The 20,136-nt window shown below is 39.1% G+C and overlaps 1 protein-coding gene across 9 annotated transcripts in view; it reads left to right on the forward strand.

The window, feature by feature from the left end:
• Positions 1–20,136, forward strand: part of LOC130907657 (rho-associated protein kinase 2-like) — a 52,969-nt gene that overhangs the window by 20,639 nt on the left and 12,194 nt on the right. For 7 of the 9 annotated variants that reach the window (XM_057822987.1, XM_057822989.1, XM_057822988.1 and 4 more), the window contains exons 9-29: positions 1,777–1,936; positions 2,696–2,792; positions 2,884–2,966; positions 3,036–3,084; positions 3,177–3,312; positions 4,996–5,087; positions 7,222–7,468; positions 8,189–8,295; positions 8,407–8,566; positions 10,483–10,643; positions 10,862–11,046; positions 11,139–11,208; positions 11,346–11,449; positions 13,412–13,598; positions 15,779–15,872; positions 15,942–16,036; positions 16,719–16,907; positions 17,323–17,491; positions 17,656–17,877; positions 19,767–19,834; positions 19,939–20,027. In XM_057822987.1, coding sequence (XP_057678970.1) covers positions 1,777–1,936; positions 2,696–2,792; positions 2,884–2,966; positions 3,036–3,084; positions 3,177–3,312; positions 4,996–5,087; positions 7,222–7,468; positions 8,189–8,295; positions 8,407–8,566; positions 10,483–10,643; positions 10,862–11,046; positions 11,139–11,208; positions 11,346–11,449; positions 13,412–13,598; positions 15,779–15,872; positions 15,942–16,036; positions 16,719–16,907; positions 17,323–17,491; positions 17,656–17,877; positions 19,767–19,834; positions 19,939–20,027 — 2,764 coding nt within the window. The remainder of the gene's footprint in view (positions 1–1,776; positions 1,937–2,695; positions 2,793–2,883; positions 2,967–3,035; positions 3,085–3,176; positions 3,313–4,995; positions 5,088–7,221; positions 7,469–8,188; positions 8,296–8,406; positions 8,567–10,482; positions 10,644–10,861; positions 11,047–11,138; positions 11,209–11,345; positions 11,450–13,411; positions 13,599–15,778; positions 15,873–15,941; positions 16,037–16,718; positions 16,908–17,322; positions 17,492–17,655; positions 17,878–19,766; positions 19,835–19,938; positions 20,028–20,136) is intronic. The other 2 variants (XM_057822993.1, XM_057822995.1) reach the window with 1 other exon arrangement.

Here is a 20,136-nt window from a genome sequence, read left to right on the forward strand (position 1 = left end):
CGAGGGGGGTGTGCGACAAGCCACCGGTCGTCGGCCAAGTGGCCTTCTCAGTGGACAAGGAGCATTGTCACCCACAAAATGCAAGCCACCTCCTTATTAAAACGTGTGCCATGATCCCAGTATTTGACATAGTTTACTCACGTCGTAAGTCCAATGGTCCCACAGTTGTCGAACTTTTTTGGGGGGCCCAATCTATGCGGTGAACGGCAACCTTTTGAAACCCATAAAGGCTCACACGCCTCTCCCTGGTGCAGCAACAAAAACCTCCAGCACATTTGGCTGGCGTGATGCGAAAAGTAAACGAATTAATCTGCAAAATCAGATGAATCCGCAGGCCATCTGCTTGCTATAAAGCAATGCTGTATTTTGAGATGCTGTCCCGGGTGATGTCACATTCGCATTCTTCCTCAATCCAATTCTTCCTCGCTCATTTTCATGACGCGGGATTCAAAAAAGTGAATATATGAATTGATCGCTTCCACACACATCCAAGTGGTCCATTTCATTCAGGAGCATAAAATACCACGTGAAATATGAAATAAACATGCTTTTTCCTGTCATAGGTAGGGCTGTCAAACGATTAAAATTTTTAATCGAGTTAATTACAGCTTAAAAATTAATTAATCGTAATTAATCGCAATTCAAACCATCTATAAAATATGCCATATTTTTCTGTTAATTATTGTTGGAATGGAAAGATAAGACACAAGATGGATATATACATTCAACATACGGTACATAAGGACTGTATTTGTTTATTATAACAATAAATCAACAAGATGGCATTAACATTATTAACATTCTGTTAAAACAATCCATGGATAGAAAGACTTGTAGTTCTTAAAAGAAAAATGTTAGTATTATTAACATTCTGTTAAAGCAATCCATGGATAGAAAGACTTGTAGTTCTTAAAAGAAAAATGTTAGTATAAGTTATAGAAATTTTATATTAAAACCCCTCTTAATGTTTTCGTTTTAATAACATTTGTAAAATTTTCAGTCAAAAAATAAGCTAGTAGCCCGCCATTGTTGATGTCAATAGTTACTTACGCAATGCTCATAGGTGCTGAAGCCTATAAAATCAGTCACACCCAAGCGCCAGCAGAGGGCGGCAAAACTCCATAAAACACAATTAACAAGTGAGCGTTTCACTGTACCGTCATTTAAATCTGTCTGAGCGGGGCATCTGCGTTAATTGCGTCAAATATTTTAACGTGATTAATATAAAAAAATTAATTAACACCCGTTAACCCGATAATTTTGACAGCCCTAGTCATAGGCTCTTTAAAGTTGTGAGGAAGAATTGTCAAATATTCTTTATTGATGCGTACATTAAAATGAACATGTTTAATACTCTGCTCTGATGCGTCACTTGTTAGCTGTGCAAAATGTAATAATAATAATATATGAATTGTACTGAAAAGAATCTGATACATGCAACTGATAATTTGGTATTAAGGATTGGTTGAGAGTCTTACTTAACTAATTACATTGGTTCATCCTGTGACTGATTTCAAAATTATTCCTCCACCTAAGAAAGCAGTGTTAGCCTATATTTGTGAAAGCTGCTGGGTGTGTGCGTCTATGTGCACAAAGTGAGTACTGTGGGGGGAAAAGGAGCGGTGGTCACACCAGGCTTGCCCAAGTCTCCATTTTTTTCCCCCTTCACTTTTTTTTTTTTTTTTTTAAACTATGAGCTGTGTTGCCAAAGCCTGCTTGCTCATTTGTGAAGGAGGCTTGTGAAGGCTTTCAATGTGTTTAAATGCCTCTTTCTAGCTGTGGCTCCTGTCGTACCTGAGCTGAACAGCGACATCGACACCAGCAACTTTGATGACATTGAGGATGATAAAGGAGCCGTTGAGACCTTCCCGCCACCCAAAGCCTTTGTGGGCAACCAGCTTCCATTTGTCGGATTCACTTACTTCAAAGAAGACCAGTAAGCTTTATTTCTTTCGTCCCAACCCTTTCTATATTTTATTGTTTCATTTAATGTATTTTTCCATATAGTGTGTCTTATTTAAATGAGTCACGTGTAGCAAAGGTAACGCGGGCCTCTTAACACAGGAAACAGAGGCCACGACAGCTACCTTTTTTTAATGGAGCCTTCCACATTTCACACACTGTACGCTTGTTCACGCTTCACACTGTGCTGCCTTGTTCTGACAGCTAGCCCAAAACTGCCCTCGCCTCTCACCATGAGCGCCTAAAGCCTGCATGCTTTCTGAGTGCGGGCAAAAAAAAAAGAGAGAAAGAAACATAACCTCCATTTTTGGTTTGAGGTTGTCTGAGTGCTGTTATTACTAAAGCTGTTTATGTTTCCCTGTAGTCTTATAATTCTCAAGATAGATTTGTATGTCTATTGTTAAATCACAATTAAACTTTTTAAACATAAGAGTTGAATGTCTTTTCAGAAGGGCGTGCAGATGCAAGTGTAATATTCCTTAAAAACACTGCTTTTTATATCTGGAAAGTATCCATCTTGTTAAAATGGCCTCAGATTCCTTGTTTGTCATAAAACCACGTTGAAGGATCATGTAATGATTTCCAGATATAGTTGCTAACCATTAAATGTCTCTCATTATTATAATCAAAACCAATCCAGAAGCACAAATATATCAGCGCGCAACGAGCAATTATTTCATTAAAATGCAAAAATGACAAAATGTTGCAAATGTTTGCCTCTCTGATATTTCAGATTGCTGAAGGTTAAGAAAAACAGCCCGGAGGAGAATTCTGAGAACAAAAAGGAAATATTGGAGGAAAAGCAACAGCACTCTGACAACAAGAAAGAAGTAAGCATTTGCTCTCAAATAGACACTCTGAAGGTTAATTAATAAAGGCATATGTTGTACTTGTTTAAGATCATGTTTTACAATTTATTAGCAACTGCAAAAAAAACTGAATGAACTGGAGGAGCAACTCGACCATGAAATGCAGGCCAAAGACGAGCTGGAGCACAAGTTCCGGTACAAGGGGAAACATCGAAAATAAATAATGACATGAAACTTGTTGTTAAAACTGCTTTTTCTTCACAGAAATGCCACCAACCGTTTAGACAAGTTGGTCAAGGAATTAGACAAGGAGGTGAGGACGAATGGCATTGCAGCTTGATCGTACATAACGGATTTAGAAGTTTGTTCCGCTCAACCTGAGTGTCTTCTTGTCCATTTGGTTAGATGAACAGCAAACAGCGCGTGGAGGCCTCGCTGAGGCAGATGGAGCGCGAGCGAGCGCTGCTGCAGCACCAGAGTAGTGAAAACCAGCGCAAAGTAGAGATTGAGACGGACAGGAAACGGGGCTTGGAGAATGAATGTAAGAAGCCATATTTCTGTGTGTTCTACTATACAGTGGTATGAAAAAGTATCTCAACATTTAGGAATTTCTCAAATATCTGAATAAAATCGCAATCAATGATCTGATCTTCGTCAGTCTGCTTTAACTAAGACCACTCAAATATTTCTAGGTTTTCATATTTTAATGAGGATAGCATGCAAACAATGACAGAAGGGGGAAAAATAAGTAGGTGAACCCTCTGCCTAAGGAGACTTAAAGAGCAATTGAAACCAATTTTTACCAAACAATTTAAGTCAGGTATGTGCCCAATCACTGACGAGTGGTTTAAAGCTGCCCTGCCCACTATAAAAGACACACCTGGTAAGAAGTGTCTTGATCATAAGCATTGTCTGATGTTCATCATGGCTCGATCAAAAGAGCTGTCTGAAGACCTGCGATCAAGGATTGTTGATTTTTATAAAGCTGGGAAAGGATATAAAACCATCTCTAAAAGTCTGGATGTTTATCAGTCGACAGTCAGAGAAGTTGTCTACAAATGGAGAGAGTTAGTCACCGTTGCTTCTCTCCCAAGGTGTGGCCCTCCACCAAAGATGACGCCAAGAGTTCAGCGCAGAATATTCAGAGAGGTAAAAAAGAACCCTGGAGTGTCTGCTAAAGACTTAGAGAAATCACTAGCACATTCCAATATCTCTGTGCACACATTATATATATGTAAAACTATGGCCAAGAATGGTGTTCATGAAAGGACTCCACAGAGGAAGCCACTGCTGTCTAAAAAAACATTGTTGCTCGTTTAATGTTCGCAAAAAGGCACTTGGACACTCCGCAGAAGTTTTGGCAAAATATTTTGTGGACTGATGATACCAAAGTTGAATTGTTTGTGGGTAACACACAACGTCATGTGTGAAGGGAAAATGGAACAGCTCACCAACATCAACACCTCATCACCACCGTGAAGCATGGCGAAGGGAGCATCATGATTTGGGGCTGTTTGCTACCTCAGGGCCTGTAACAACTTGCAGTCATTAATGGAAGAATGAATTCAAACGTTTATCAGGATGTTTTGCAGGAAAACCTGAGGCGTCTGTTAGACAGTTGAAGCTGAAAAGAGGATGGATGCTGCAACAAGACAATGATCCAAAACACGGAAGTAAATCAACTTCAGAATGGTTTCAGAAGAACAAAATACACCTTCTGGAGTGGCCAAGTCAAAGTCCAGACTTGAACCCCATTGAGATGCTGTGGCATGACCTAAAGACAACGATTCATGCCAGACATCCCAGGAATCGTCTGACTGAACTATAGCAGTTTCGTCGAGAAGAAAGTGCAAAGATTAGTCCTGATCGATGTCCCAGACTGATCTGCTGCTACAGGAAGTGTCTGGTTGAAGTTATTGCTGCCAAAGGTGGGGCCACAAAATATTAAATGTGATGATACACTAATTATTCCCCCTTCTCTCATTGTTTGCATACTATGCTCATTAAAATATTAAAACCTATAAATGTTTGGGTGGTTTTAGTTAAAACAGACACAGGTTTTTCATCTGTGTGACTTTGACAAAGATCAGATCTCATTTGATGGTGATTTTATGCAGAAATGTGAGAAATTCCAAAAGGTTGAGATACTTTTTCAAACCACTGAATATGTATGTAGATAATATTATATGCTAATCTATCCTCTACTTGTATCTTTATACACAAGTGAATAGTTTGAGGGACCAGTTAGAAGATCTGAAGAAGAAGAACCACAATTCACAGATCTCCAATGAGAAGAACATCCAGCTGCAGAAACAAGTAAGGAAAAATGGCTGTGACTGGATTGTCTATTCATATATCGTTAAATGAATTGTAAATTTAGTACAGATAGTCCTCGGGTTACAACGTTACCGACTTACTGATTTCGACTTTAAGACGCTGGAGTCTCGTCTGCCATTTTGTCTCCATTCGTTTCATACACATGAAGAAGAGCGCATTTGCTCCCACGAAGAAGTCGCGTAGCCGTGTAGGAGAGAGAGGGGAACAATTAAAGTTTAGCTCACTTTCTAGCTAGGACTCAGCTCCAACGTCGTGTCGAGGACAGTAGAATGATGTATAATACATGTTTTTGGTTAATTATTTTGACATTTAGGGGTACATACTGTAAAGCGTTCATTCCGACTTATGCGGACATTCGGTTAACGTCGCCACCATAGGAACGGAACTGGTTCGTAACCCGGGGACTCCCTCTATTTAATAAACAATTGTGCGATTCATGTAGAAAATTCTGTGGGATTGTTTGTAATGATGAATTAATGTACGAAGGCGTTTTGAATAATACATAATAAGTGTGTGCATAATAAAGTAACGTACAATGGAGTGTAATAACGTGCTGAACGACTGCAGCAGTGAATTGATCTGGTGATAGAATGAAAAATTTATAAAAAGTATTAACAGTAAGACTGATGTATGACTGTGTAAATAAAAGACAAATTGTGCTATAGTGTTCAGCAATGTTGATTAAAGTAAAACTTGGTAAAATTATATTGGCTTAAGTGGGAATCAAACTCAGAGGGTCTGATAAGTAACTGTCAAAGTAAAATCCCGTATTAAATTGAATGCAGGTTTTCTGAACTCTACAATTGCACCAAAAGTTAAATGAGAAAACGAGAAAAGTACTTGCCCGAATCATGTGAAAGTGAGGAGTAAAAAAAAGTTTAGATGGAGTGAATCAGATGTAAAATGGAGGAGTAGTAGTTAGGCATATGCTGATAACCGGCTTCACGGTATTCCGTGGTATAAAAACGGCACGGTTTCAAAACCGCAAAAATTTTCCATCATATCGTCCCTAAGGTATTAGCTATTTTTTATGTAACATAAATGCAGGAAGAAATCCCTCGCTTGCAGCTGCTAGGCTCAACCCTCCGCCATTGGTTGTTGCTCAGTGCCAGTGAGTCAGCTATGCTACACGGTGGCTGGAGGAGGTAAAACTCCTGAACTTTTTCCCTCCATGGAAGAAAACGAAATCACTGGTATGGGAATACTACGGCAACAGAAAAGTTGCAGACGGCTGCGGCTTAGAGGAGGAGGACCAACCGACATGTAAAACATGTTTGGCTGCTGAGGAGGCAATACCTCCAATATGATTTTGCATTTATATAAAATTAAAGGGTTGTAAACACTGTCATGAATGTTTCCCACCAGCTACGAGAGTTAATTCCAGCATGTTTAGTGTGTCTAGCGGTGGTAAAAAAAAAAAAAAGTGTTTATTTCTCTCTGGCAACTGTCTGTGTTGAGAAAGAGGATGTGTGTATAATGTAAACATGATACGAGTCATACACACGTTGTTTTATGGAAAATAATTAATAATAATTATTATTTATTATTTTTGTTCTGAAATAATAATGTTAAGCTGTGGGTTTACGCTCACCCATGGGATTGCATTCATTTTAATTTTATTTAGAATATTTTGAATACAATTATTTTAACTTAACATTATACTTAAGCACCAATTTGCTAGTATGATTTGAAAAATAAAAATCCTGTTCAATGGACAAAAGTTTTTTTTTTTTTTTAACGCACATATCTTAAAGTAACACATTTTAGTGCTGTAATTGCAATACCGCGATACCGTGATATTTTTGCTTAAGGTTATCATACCGTCAGAATGTCATACCGGCACATGTAGTAGTGTGTATTTCCGCAATTATTGTTTTAAATTCTTTCACAGCCATTGTCAGCGATAGACGTTAAATCATTTTGAACTGAGATAGCTAGAATTGAATGATCATGTTTCACTGCCATTGACGGCAATATACTTCCAATCTAATTTGACTGGGGGTCCCAAGTCAAAATGGATTACACATCTATCGCTGTCAAGGACAGCCAATGAGTTAACTATTAATTATCCTTTTTCTTCATGGTTAGTTCCTTATTCCCTTGTCATCGACAGCTCGATGAGGCGGCCGGGACACTCCAGGCGGAGCAGGAGGCAGCGTCAAAGCTAAAGAAGAGCCAAGCAGAGATTCAAAAACAAGCCCAGAGCCTGGAGCTGAGCCTCAGGGAGGTGCAGGAGAAGTGTAAGCAGCTGGAGGAGGGCAAGATGGAGCTGGAGCGGCAGCTGACAACACTGCAGGCTGAACTGGGGGCAGAGAAGAGGGAGCGCAGCATCAAGACAGAGGTTATTGCCGACCTACAGGGTGAGCTTTTGTGTTTAGGTCTGGACTTTTAACACACAAGCAGTTTTAAACTATCATAATGTTTTAATAAATAATGCTATAATCTTTAACAATATGAAGCTTATATCTCATTTACAGCGATAGATCTCCAATCCATTTTAACTAAGTGGTTCTGACAGATCACCATGTTAATCAAATTCCCAAAACACTTAAGAGTCACTTGATAGGTTTTATATCTTAAATCTGTGGTGGTGATACAATCCAACACATGTGCAGCTTGGAGCTATGACAGGCAATAAGACGTTAATTGTTTATTTGGAGCATGTCTGGAAATTTTTATGTCATAGGTGGAAACATTTTTTCCCCAAAAAGCCTGAAGCATCATGGCCTCGAATGCCAAAAACGAAGTGGTGCCAGACCTTTTGTGCGACGCTTTTTGGAAACTTGATTTTAACGCTCATTGGAGACATTGAATAACAAAGTGTAGTCTGTTTGCATGATTCCTCCATTTTTCCCCTCCTAGTTTGAGAAAAAAAAAAATACACACGTAAGGGTGGAGCAAGGCAAAATTGAAAAATATATGATGTATTGGGGACCAACGTGCAGGAGCATTATGTCATGTCTCACCTTTGGATGTGAAGTTGTTCTTCATTGAATTTCTACTCTTGTTTTTGTTATATTTGTTTCATAGTATGCAGATTCACTATGCACTGTATGTTCAAATGTATTCACCCACCTTAGGACGGACATCTGCCTTGAAACAGGAGGTGAAAGAAATGAAGTCGTGCCTCTCCATCGTCCAGACTGAAAAGAACCAACTGCAGGAGAGGCTCAATGATCTTGAGAAGGTTGGTTTGCACTTGCTTTAACTATTTACTTGACTTGTTATAGGAGGTTTAAGAACAGTTGTGCACAAATTAAGAAATTATATTCAATAAAATCTTCTTTTGACCATTTAGGAAAAGAGCAACCAAGAGATCGAACTGACGTTCAAGTTAAAGTCCCTTCAGCAGAGTCTGGAGCAAGAGGAGGCTGAACACAAAGCTGTCAAGGCCAAACTGGCAGATGACAACCAAATTTACCAGTCAATAGAGGAGGCAAAATCTGCTGCCTTAAAAGGTGCATTAAAGCATAGATAAAGCATAAAAATAACACACACAGTGATGAATGTACAGTGGGGCAAATAAGTATTTAGTCAACCACCAATTGTGCATGTTCTCCTACTTGAAAAGATTAGAGAGGCCTGTAATTGTCATCATGGGTGAACCTCAACCATGAGAGACAGAATGTGGAAAAAAGAAAACAGAAAATCACATTGTTTGATTTTTAAAGAATTTATTTCCAAATTAGAGTGGAAAATAAGCATTTGGTCACCGACAAACAAGAAAGATTTCTGGCTGTCAAAGAGGTCGTTAGAACTTCTTCTAACGAGGTCTAACGAGGCTCCACTCGTTACCTGTCTCAATGGCACCTGTTTTAACTCATTATCGGTATAAAAGACACCTGTCCACAAGCTCAGTCAGTCACACTCCAAACTCCACTATGGCCAAGACCAAAGAGCTGTCGAAGGACACCAGAGACAAAATTGTAGACCTGCACCTGGCTGGGAAGACTGAATCTCCAATAAGTAAAACGCTTGGTGTAAAGAAATCAAGTGTGGGACCAATTATTTAAAAATGGAAGACATACAAGACCACTAATAATCTCCCTCGACCTGGGGCTCCATGCAAGATCTCACCCCGTGGCGTCAAAATGATAACAAGAACGGTGAGCAAAAATCCCAGAACCACACGGGGGGACCTAGTGAATGACCTACAGAGAGCTGTGACCACAGTAACAAAGGCTACTATCAGTAACACAATGCGCCGCCAGGGACTCAAATCCTGCGCTGCCAGACGTGTCCCCTTGCTGAAGAAAGTACACGTCCAGGCCTGTCTGCAGTTCGCTAGAGAGCATTTGGATGATCCAGAAGAGGACTGGGAGAATGTGTTATGGTCAGATGAAACCAAAATAGAACTTTTAGGTAGAAACACAGATTCTCGTGTTTGGAGGGGAAAGAGTACTGAATTGCATCCGAAGAACACCATACCCACTGTGAAGCACGGGTGTGGAAACATCATGCTTTGGGGCTGTTTTTCTGCAAAGGGACCAGGACAACTGATCTGTATAAAGAAAAGAATGAATGGGGCCATGTATCGAGATATTTTGAGTGAAAATCTCCTTCCATCAGCAAGGACATTGAAGATGAGACGTGGCTGGGTCTTTCAGCATGACAATGATCCCAAACACACAGCCAGGGCAACAAAGGAGTGGCTTCGTAAGAAGCATTTCAAGGTCCCGGAGTGGCCTAGCTAGTCTCCAGATCTCAATAGAAAATCTGTGGAGGGAGTTGAAAGTCAAACCATCACTGCTCTAGAGGAGATCTGCATGGAGGAACTGGCCAAAATACCAGCAACAGTGTGTGAAAAGCTTGTGAAGCGTTACAGAAAACGTTTGGCCTCCGTTATTGCCAACAGAGGGTACATAACAAAGTATTGAGATGAACTTTTGGTATTGACCAAATACTTATTTTCCACCATGATTTGCAAATAAATTAAAAATATTAATATTAAAAATCAAACAATGTGATTTTCGGGGGGGGGGGGGGGGGTCCCACATTCTGTCTCTCATGGTTGAGGTTTACCCATGTTGACAATTACAGGCCTCTCTAATATTTTCAAGTGGGAGAACTTGCAGAATTAGTGGTTGACTAAATACTTATTTGCCCCACTGTACATAATCTTGCACAAACATTGCATTCAAGGAGGAGATTGAGTTCAATCTTGATGCAAGCCCTTTAATAAGTAGATGGAGATGACGATTCTTCTAAGTAGAATGGTGTCTCAGGGATTGCTGTCACCTACTTTTGTGTTCTATAAATAAGTGACTTCAAAGAAAACTTCAGTTTAAAATAGTAAGGGAACACACAGTGCAACAGCAATCTTTCTTCTGTTTTATAAGTGTTTTTCATGCGTCATTCTTTCCTTGCATTGCAGAAATGGAACGCACCCTTCAGGAGGAGCGCACTCTGAAGCAGGAGGTGGAGGCTAAGCTGCTGCAGCTGAAGAAAGATCACTCCATGTTGGACTGTGATTACAAACAGGCACAGCATAAAATGGAGGAGCTGCACGCTCAAAAAGAGAAAGTTTCTGAAGAGGTGTTTACTCATGTCCTACTCATCATTCTGTATAAAATAGGATATAGTGAATATCTGTTTATAGTATGCCCCAGAGCCACCAAAAATAAATGAAAGAAGTCTTACCTCTGCTACACACTTCAAACCTAATAAAACAGAGACTCCTCCAGGCTGTTTTCTTTAATATTAGCATTCAATTTCACCTAACCTGCAAAATTCTCTTGGCTCTTTTTGCACAGGTAAAGAACCTCAGCTTGCGACTGGATCAGGAGGTCCACAGGCGCAGTCTGGCCCAGAGTGACCTAAAAATGGAAAAACAGCAGGTGACTGTCCTGCACACCTCGGAGAAGCAGCTCAAGCAAGAACTCAACCAACTGCTGGAGATTAAGCAGGTCTTGGACAAGCAAAATCAGGAGATGCGCAGGTCGGTTAAACACACGAACATTCTAATCTAAAGTGCATATGTTGATTTAAGGAAACTGTTAGTGGCATGACAGATTGATGGTGCTCTTATAGGGAGAAGCAGGAGTCAGAAAGCCTAGTGAAAGATTTAAAGGACCAGCTGGAGGCGGAGCAATATTTCACGGTAGAAATTCATCCCCTATTTTCCTGCACCCTCTGCACACAGCGATGTCAACCATGTTTAAAAGTCATCATTTCTGATTCAAGCTCTGTGTTAATTTTTTGGTATGAAATTAATGGGAAATCCCATCACTGTTTTAGACCCTTTACAAGACACAAATCCGTGAGTTAAAGGAGGAGTGTGATGAGAAGAACAACTTGTACAAAGAGACGCAACAACGTCTGGAAGAGTACCAGGAGGAAAGGTAACTGCAGGCTAAATGGGGATGAGTAACACACTGCATGAATATTCAAGTGGCACAAAGGAGTAACTTCGTTTTTGCTGGAGGGCTCCCTCTATTGTGTAATTTACTTTTACTCTGTGCCAATGGGGGAAGCAACAAATGGACTGCAGTAAACATGCATTGGTATACCTTAGTTAAACCAATAAAGGCATCAGGAGAAACTCAAGAAGCCGATAAAAGTTTATGCTAAACATTTAATAAACCATCTGTATTTTAGGATGAGGTCTTGAGAATAAATTCATTTTTGGGCTTTTTCCCATGCAAAATAAGAACCTAACTGTTAAAAATATTGAGCCATTGACTTCATAATATATTGACGGAACACGGGGCGCGGGGCCGATTAATAGGGGGCCTATCTCCGTCAAAGCTGACCGAGTGGAAACACAGACAAAGAGCTTTTTACATTGGAAATTCTTTTGAATAAATGCTTAAATCCATGAAATCTTTATAGATATGGAAGTAAAACAGTCTTGATTCTTACTTAAAAGCAAAAGAACCGGGCAGTTAGTATTTATTTTATGTAAGTATGTCGAATGTGCTGCTAGTCTTTAAGCCACTGTGGCGCCGCATTATCACCACAAAGAGCTATTTACGTGGAAAATTCTTGTGAAGAAATGCGTAAATCCATAAATCCTTGAATTCTTTATAGGTATGGACGTAAAACTGTCTCGATTCTTGGTTACAAGCAAAAAAAAAACAAAAAAACAAAAAAAAAAAAAACGGGCAGTTAGCAATCCTTTTACGTAAATATGTAAAATTTGCCGCTAGTCTATAAGCCACTATGGCGCCACCTTATCATCACAAAGAACTTTTACGTTGAAAATGCTTGTGAATTAATGTGTAAATCCCCGAATTCTTTATAGATATGGACGTAAAACAGTCTCGATTCTTGGTTAAAAGCAAAAAAACGGGCAGTTAGCATTTATTTCACGTAAATATTGCAAATTATGACGCCAATTCTCCCATTGTTTTTTTCAAAACGTTTCAAAATGCATGCATGGTATGAATAAATACAATAATTCCCTTGAATCCTTTAACAAACCACTCCTGAGACAATCATTCCTGTTTGTATGCGAGACAGCTTTCGTAGTTTTTCCCAACCTAAATCCGGGCGTTGGATTGCTGCATGTGATTGAGAATAACTTCGACCAACTGAAGAGGAGTGTAAGGCAGCCACCTACTTGAAGGTGTCGCGCAGTGTCTGGGGAATGTGTCCCGTCAATCTTTATGAAGTCTATGATTGAGCACTAGCATTGAGGTGCCACAAGACGGTGGCAATTAAGGCACGAAATGATACTCCACTCCTTATTTCAATAGTTTCTTGATACAAAAAATGGCACCAAACGGTGCCAAAGTTGTACTTTTGAAATTTGTGCAGTGTTCAAAAACAGCAAATAGTTGAGTTTTCAGTGAATTAGGCTGTCCACAGGTCTCCTTAACAGATATTTATGAGAGGCAGGTCATAAGGAAGACAAAACACATACTTAAATTGTACATCACCCCCTTTACTGCTCGTTTGAGGTCCTCCCTTCAGACAGGAGATTCAGAGTCCCTTGTTTTAAGTCAAATGGGACAAAGAACTCCTTCTTACTCAGTGCAATTCGGTTGCTAAATTTGCACAATTCTTACACAGATGCAAGAATTGCAATTGTAGTCTGTGTTATTTTATTGTGTGTGTATGAGTTGCTGTGTTATCTGTTATCTGTATGCTTACCTGCTGTAACGCAAGTTTCCCCTTCTTAAGGGACAATAAACTTAAACTGTACTTACATAGAATAGGTTCTCCTAGCATCTTCATATTTTTGTTGATGTCATTTTTTGTCCTTTGATATTTGTAAAAGAAAAGATGTTTGACATTCATACAGATTTTTCACCGCTTAAATTGATGAGTTCCGCTTTTTTTCCCCCGCTTCCTGACCGCAGGGAATCGCTCGCTTCCCAACTGGAAGTCAGCCTGACCAAAGCAGACTCGGAGCAGTTGGCCCGCTCCATCGCTGAGGAGCAGTACTCTAATTTGGAGAAAGAGAAAATCATGAAGGAGCTAGAAATCAAAGACATGCTGGCAAAACACAAACAGGAGCTCGGCGACAAGGAGGCCACCATCACCTCGGTGAGATTGCATTTACCGTTTTTACCCACTATAAGGCGCACCTAAAAGCCTTAAAAATTCTCAAAACTTCTCAGGACAAAATTTCTCAAGACAGTGCACTTTATAATGTGATGTATTATATATGTATCAATATTTGTTAATCATAGCTTCATCTAGTAGATGCATAACGCGATCCAAAACCACTAGTACTACTATTACTACTACTGCACCGTATAATGCGGTGCGCACTTTTGAAATAGTCCATTCTTTGAACGTGTGCCTTGTACTTCGATGCGCCTTATAGTGCGGAAAATACGGTATTTACTACTGAAAATATTCAAATTTGTGACATGCTCACTACTACACTATTATAGAACAAATGAAATATAAGAAGATTAAAAACTAGATGGCGCTATGCTCGAATGGATGGATGATTAAATTTATTTTACCTCAAACCTACCAGTGTTCCTTATATTCCAGAGAACTGTATATATGAATTTTGGTTGTACTTAATGACCTCAAACTTATTTTGTTGGTATGATTGTTGGATAACTATATTATATTGTCTAGTAAAGTGCCTTGGACGTACATTCAGGGGTGAAAGTGGCTGGAATTTCTTGCCTGATCGCCACGGAGCCAGATTCCACCCCCCACCAAACCTCCTAAAACCACAGAAAAGAAAAAAAAAAAAAAGAAAAGCAGGTTTTACACATGCATTAGGCTACTACATTGCACTTACTGTAACAAGTCAACACATGAGAAACTAATTTTCATTCAAAATTTCATGTACAAAATAAGTACAAGTGATTTACATTATTCACAGTGAAATGGAACATTTTGAAGATAATACAAACATTGACATTTTTATATTATAAGGAAATAAGTAGCCTAACATAGGTAAATGAACAATAATAAGTCCAAAGTGCACATAAACTATACTGCCAGATGTATCACATTTGAGACAAGCATTTCTGGACCTAATTGCAATAGAAAAAAAATGTTTAATACCTTCAATCTCACTTTTACCACTAGAACTGCATATAATGCCTAATGTACAGTATCATTTATGATACAAATTAGGGAACATATATATATATATATAGGCAGATTATTTTTAAAAAACGTTCATTTTTTAAAATTACGTTTAAGGACCACATAAAGCTTTCAAATTGAAAAAATCTGAATTTTCATTATTTCTGGTGTCAGGCATTATATGGTTAACATGATGTTCTGAACCTCCCCATCAGAGAAAATAAAATAAGTCTCTTCAACTCTTTCCTTTCTCCTAAAAATTTGATCAATTTTCTGTTGCATTGCCCTTTTTTTTTTTTTTTTTTGCATTAATTCAATAACTTTGCTCTTTTTTTTGTGTCCCAGAAAACGTGCATTTGTACCGATCAGAGCTAACTATCCATGCTGATCACATGTTAGTATGTCAGCCAATTGAGGGACGGTGGCTAGCTGAGTGCATGCACACATCGACATGACACAACAGACACATGCTGGGTGAACTCCATGCTGGATAAATAATAAATATCGGTGGAAACGGATGACGCTACACAAGCACTTTATTATGCTTGTTGTTAACACTTGTGTAAATCTGACATTAGTAGATTGGTTTCCTTTTTTGGACATGTCTGTGTGGCAGCCAGGCAGGTTGTTTTTAACCTGGGGTTTTGACAGTTGCCGTCATATTTTCGGGATCAAAGCACCGTTCCGCTCCGTTCCGGCACAGAATTTCAGCCCACTTTCACCCCTGCATACGTTCATCCTTCATCAAACCCATAAAGAAAACCTAAAACAACTAATGCACAAATGGAGACATAAAACAATAATTACATGCCTTATAGTATGAAAAATGTGGAACATGATTAGTAGTCAGATGTACATTAATGACATTAACATTTGACTGCATTCTACTAACGTTCCACTAGATTCCGCTAAATCCCAGAAGTAGGCACCATTAATTTGCGCACTATGCTTAATATTTTGGTGCAGTACTGTCATCAGCTCCTCACTCAGACATGGTCCCCAAGGGATTTCATGCTCCACAAGTGTCTTATTAATGAATTCTTTTCAAGTTCTCAGCATTTGTCCTTCATATTAAATTAAGAAGGCTGTAGTAAGTTTGTTCCCCTGACAAGAACTCCTTCGAAGTTTTGAAGTTTACATCAACTCGATCCGACTTATCTAATTCACAGCTGGAGGAGTCCAATCGCACTCTGACTGTGGATGTGGCCAACCTAGCGAGTGAGAAGGAGGAACTCAACAACCAGCTTAAAGAACTACATCAACGTGAGTGAATCAGAGAAGTAAGCTTCTGTAAATAAAGCTCTGAGCATGTATGTTGTGCTATTTCTGTAGAACTCCAGAAAGCAAAGGATGAAGAAAAGAACATGAGCTCCCTCATAGTGGCCTTTGAAAAGCAGTTGCAGACTGAAAGGACGCTAAAAATTCAGGTGCGTGTGTCTATGTGTCACACCGCCTACATAGGGCTGGAATGGTTTGGCTCTTTTACTTTCTATTATGTTTTCCACGCATAATTGCTTTGTCAGACATTATCATTTGCTGCTATTTTAAAAAACATTTGGCGGATAGCGTGTGATTACACTCGAAATGTTGTTCACAGCAACAGCAGGCCTCATTCACTGCGCTTTTCTTAAATATGTCCTATTAAGATCCTATTAAAGTATAGGACTAAAGTGATATATCTTAACATAATGTTATTTCTTGTAATTGCCTTGTCCCTGAAAACCCATTTAAAAAACTTGTGGGTTCAAATGCTGGTGAACGAAGCATGTACATTTATTTGCCTTTCTTGAGTGAATTCTGTGGATTTTTATAGGAGGTTTCACAATTTTGAGGTTAGGGGATTCGGATCCAGTCTTCGACATTCCTGTGTGGAGTTTGCGTGTTCTCCCTGTGATTGTGTGGGTTTTTTCGACATTCCAAAAACATGCATGATGGGTTAATTGAAGACCTTGAATTGTCCTTCGGTTTGATTGCGAATGTTTATGTGCCTTCGGATGTACCCACTTGTGAACGTACACTTCACTTACTTTTAGCATTGTTTTCAATACACACACTTTTACTCACATTTTTATCCATTGTGTCTGTTGAATTGTGACATTTATCACACAGGCCATCAACAAGCTCGCTGAGGTGATGAACCGAAGGGAGCCTGCAAGGGGAGGGCACCGAGGCACAGACACAGAGGTGCACAGGAAAGAGAAGGAGAACAGGAAGCTACAACTGGAGCTGAGATCCGAGAAGGACAAACTTAACAGCACCATCATCAAATACCAACGAGAGCTGTCGGAAATGCAAGCGGTGAGTACGCCCACACTGTCTCTGTGACGTAGCGTGGATGCAGAATATGCACTCTGATTCATGAAGAGGAAAGATTACTGTTTAAAAAAATTTAGACACGAATAGATGGTGACTCAATTATTCATTTTTATTATTTATTTATTTTATTATTTTATTATTATTCCTATTTTTATGTCGTTCGATAGGAAGTAACTAGTAACTATTAGTAGTAACTAATTAGATTTTGCAGAAATCAGGTAATAGATGTCGATCAATTGGTGAATGTTGGATTCTATGTAGCATTTTAATTGTGTGAAAAGCCAGGAAAGCAATTTTACAGACTCATCAATTGATTTAGAACCAAGCACAGTGGTGTCTTGAGATAGGTAGATAGATATGAGTTTTTCAAGTTCGTCATTCTGTATGCATCCTGCAGCTGATTGCAGAGGAGAACCAAGTGCGTCAGGAACTTCAGATGACATTGGCCAGCAAGGACAGTGACATCGAGCAGCTTCGATGCCAGCTCACCTCCCTCAGCATTCATTCTCTAGATTCAACCAGCATCAGCAGTGGCAATGATCTAGATGTGGGCGAAGGCTACCCAGGTACGAAAAAACATTACAAATTTTACCCTACTATACTAGTAGGTCCTCCCTTCTTGAAATCTTTCTGTTTTCTCTGTTTTAACATTATACTTTGCACCATCACCTGTGGTGTTGTGACCTTTTTTTCCTCCACTCTTTGTTCTTCTTCACCCCTTCGGACACAGTGCGCATTACTCACTCACAAACCTCCGAATCAATGTCCTTCACCTACCAGCGCACACACAAATCAGTGCGCATCGACACTCGGCCGGACATCCGTCCAGCACGTTCTCTCTTTGACTCTGACTCTGACTCTGAGGATGAAGAAGATGATGAAAGTGAGGAGCGGGGCCCGCGTCCCCTGGCCCTTACATACCAGCAGCCCGAACCTGAATCTGAACTTGCAGGTGACCCCTGCATGGTAGTGCAAACTAAAAAAAGTCTTGTATATTAAAACGATTACAAGTCTTTTGAGCTACTTGAAAAAAAAATGTGGCCATGTTTTAGCCCAGCATGATGTCAGCTAATCCCTCTACTGTGTTTTCTCTAAATCTGCTGTGTCTTAACACGATTGATGTCCACTGATGCAGATGCATACAGTTTGATTTCTTACCGGCTTTGTTCAAATGTCTTCCACCTCAAAAAAGGCACGTGATTTGTTATGTCCGATATATAGACAGGTCTTGGCGCACCACCTACTGTACTTAACCCTTTCAGGGACAGTGGCCACTTCAGACAGTGGGCGGCTATTAACAAGTTGACACTCCCTTTATAAAGCAAGTGACTATTTTGGAACTGTGAGTGCTCATGTTTCAGTCAGCTTGACAGTTCTAGACGTCTAATTCATTTTTTTTGGGAGGGGCAAAATGGATTGAACATCTAGCCTAGTCAATGGCAGCAAGTGAGTTGAATGAGTGCCCCTTAAAAGTAAAAAAAATTAAAATAATAATTCATAATTCATGCACAAAAGGGTTAACTACAAAGTGGTAAGGCTTGGTGTAGCCCGTAACCACTAAGACATTTCGGACACTGTCATTGTGGGAACAGGTTTGGGAAGTCCCCTGTCTCTTCTAGCAAAAATATTTTTAAGTCTACAATGCAAGGGTGGATATAGAAGAACCTGACATAAATGCACTTTTAGTGAGATTTGACCTTGAGTTACCTCAATGTTGGTGTGACGTTTTTTATTTTATTTTTACAATTCTTTCCCAGCACTTTTGTTAATGTTATTAATGTTTGAGGTGGCTTACAATCTTAAATTTGAGTTCTTAAATAGTTTAAAGGGATCCACGGATAGAAAGACTTGTAGTTCTTAAAAGATAAAACATTTATAAAACGTTCTTATGAGTTAAAATAATTTGATATTGAAACACCTATTGATGTTTTTGTTTTCATACACTTTGTAAAATAAGTTTAACTAGTAGGTTGCCATTGTTGTTGACGTCACAGGGACCTGATGACACATGTTTATGCTGCTAAGCTTCCAAAGTAGGACTCTAGCGACCTAAACATGTCATCTGTTCCACTCTTTCAATTTGAACCCGAGAGGAACGTTAATGAGCATGACAGCACTGTCGATATTTCACAAAACAAGCAGCAAAAGCAAAATGAACAGGAAAAACGGGATGAGACGAAAGTAGGGGAAAAAAACGATGTTCAGCCAAAATCTGCTACACCGGCGAAACATCCTCAAGAGGCGAATTTGACACCCAAAGTACTAATGTGCGCTTTCATCTTGTTTTGTTTTCATGCTTACAGACAGAACATACTAAAGATGCCTTAAGAAAATACTTAAACATTGTAATATCAAATAAGCGTGGTTTAAATATGCTACGTGACTAATGTGGTCACCAGATCAACAATCTACTTTAAAACTATTACAAGAAAACACAATACTTAAAAGTATGAGAGAGAAACACTTGCAAAAAGTATTTTGAGGCAATGAAAAGTTGATAAAAGACTCAATAAAAATAGTACTCGCCACTTTTAAACAATAAGCGCATGTGTTGGATGTCTTGCCGCGTAGAAAGAATTGCAGTTACCCGGTAGTGTTCGTCGAGTGACAGTGACAATGTACGTAAATAAAGGTATAAAACATGGCGCCCTCCGTAGGTCAAAACATGTACAATATATTATAGATTTTTAAATCAATGGCAATATTTTATGTGTTTCTAATAACATATTTTAGTAAAAGAGAACAATTGTGGCTTATCATTGCCTACAAGTCTTTAAGTCCCAGGTTCCCTTTAAATAATACCACATAAAATGTTTAAATTTATCTCTTGTGTTGTTTTAGACTCCAGATTAGAGGGCTGGCTTTCACTCCCTACCAAGCAAACAAAACGGTTCGGCTGGGACAAAAAGGTCATCTTTATATTATATCTTCATTTATAATATCTTAGCACAGTAAGGTACTTTTTATCATTGTTTTATTTTAACCAAATGTGTTGTTTGTATCTCATCAACAGTTTGTAGTGGTAAGCAGTAAAAAGATTCTATTCTACAACAGTGAGCTGGACCGAGAACAGGCCAACCCTTTCATGACTTTGGACATAGAGTGAGTCTATGCAATTTAAATCCTATATTTAAATAATCGATGGAAATATTACTAAATCGAGCTGACAGAAAACCGTGTCATTGCCATGCAACATTGTTTATTAAAAAGC

This window comes from Corythoichthys intestinalis, chromosome 19 (assembly GCF_030265065.1).
Source record: "Corythoichthys intestinalis isolate RoL2023-P3 chromosome 19, ASM3026506v1, whole genome shotgun sequence".
NCBI lineage: Eukaryota > Metazoa > Chordata > Actinopteri > Syngnathiformes > Syngnathidae > Corythoichthys > Corythoichthys intestinalis.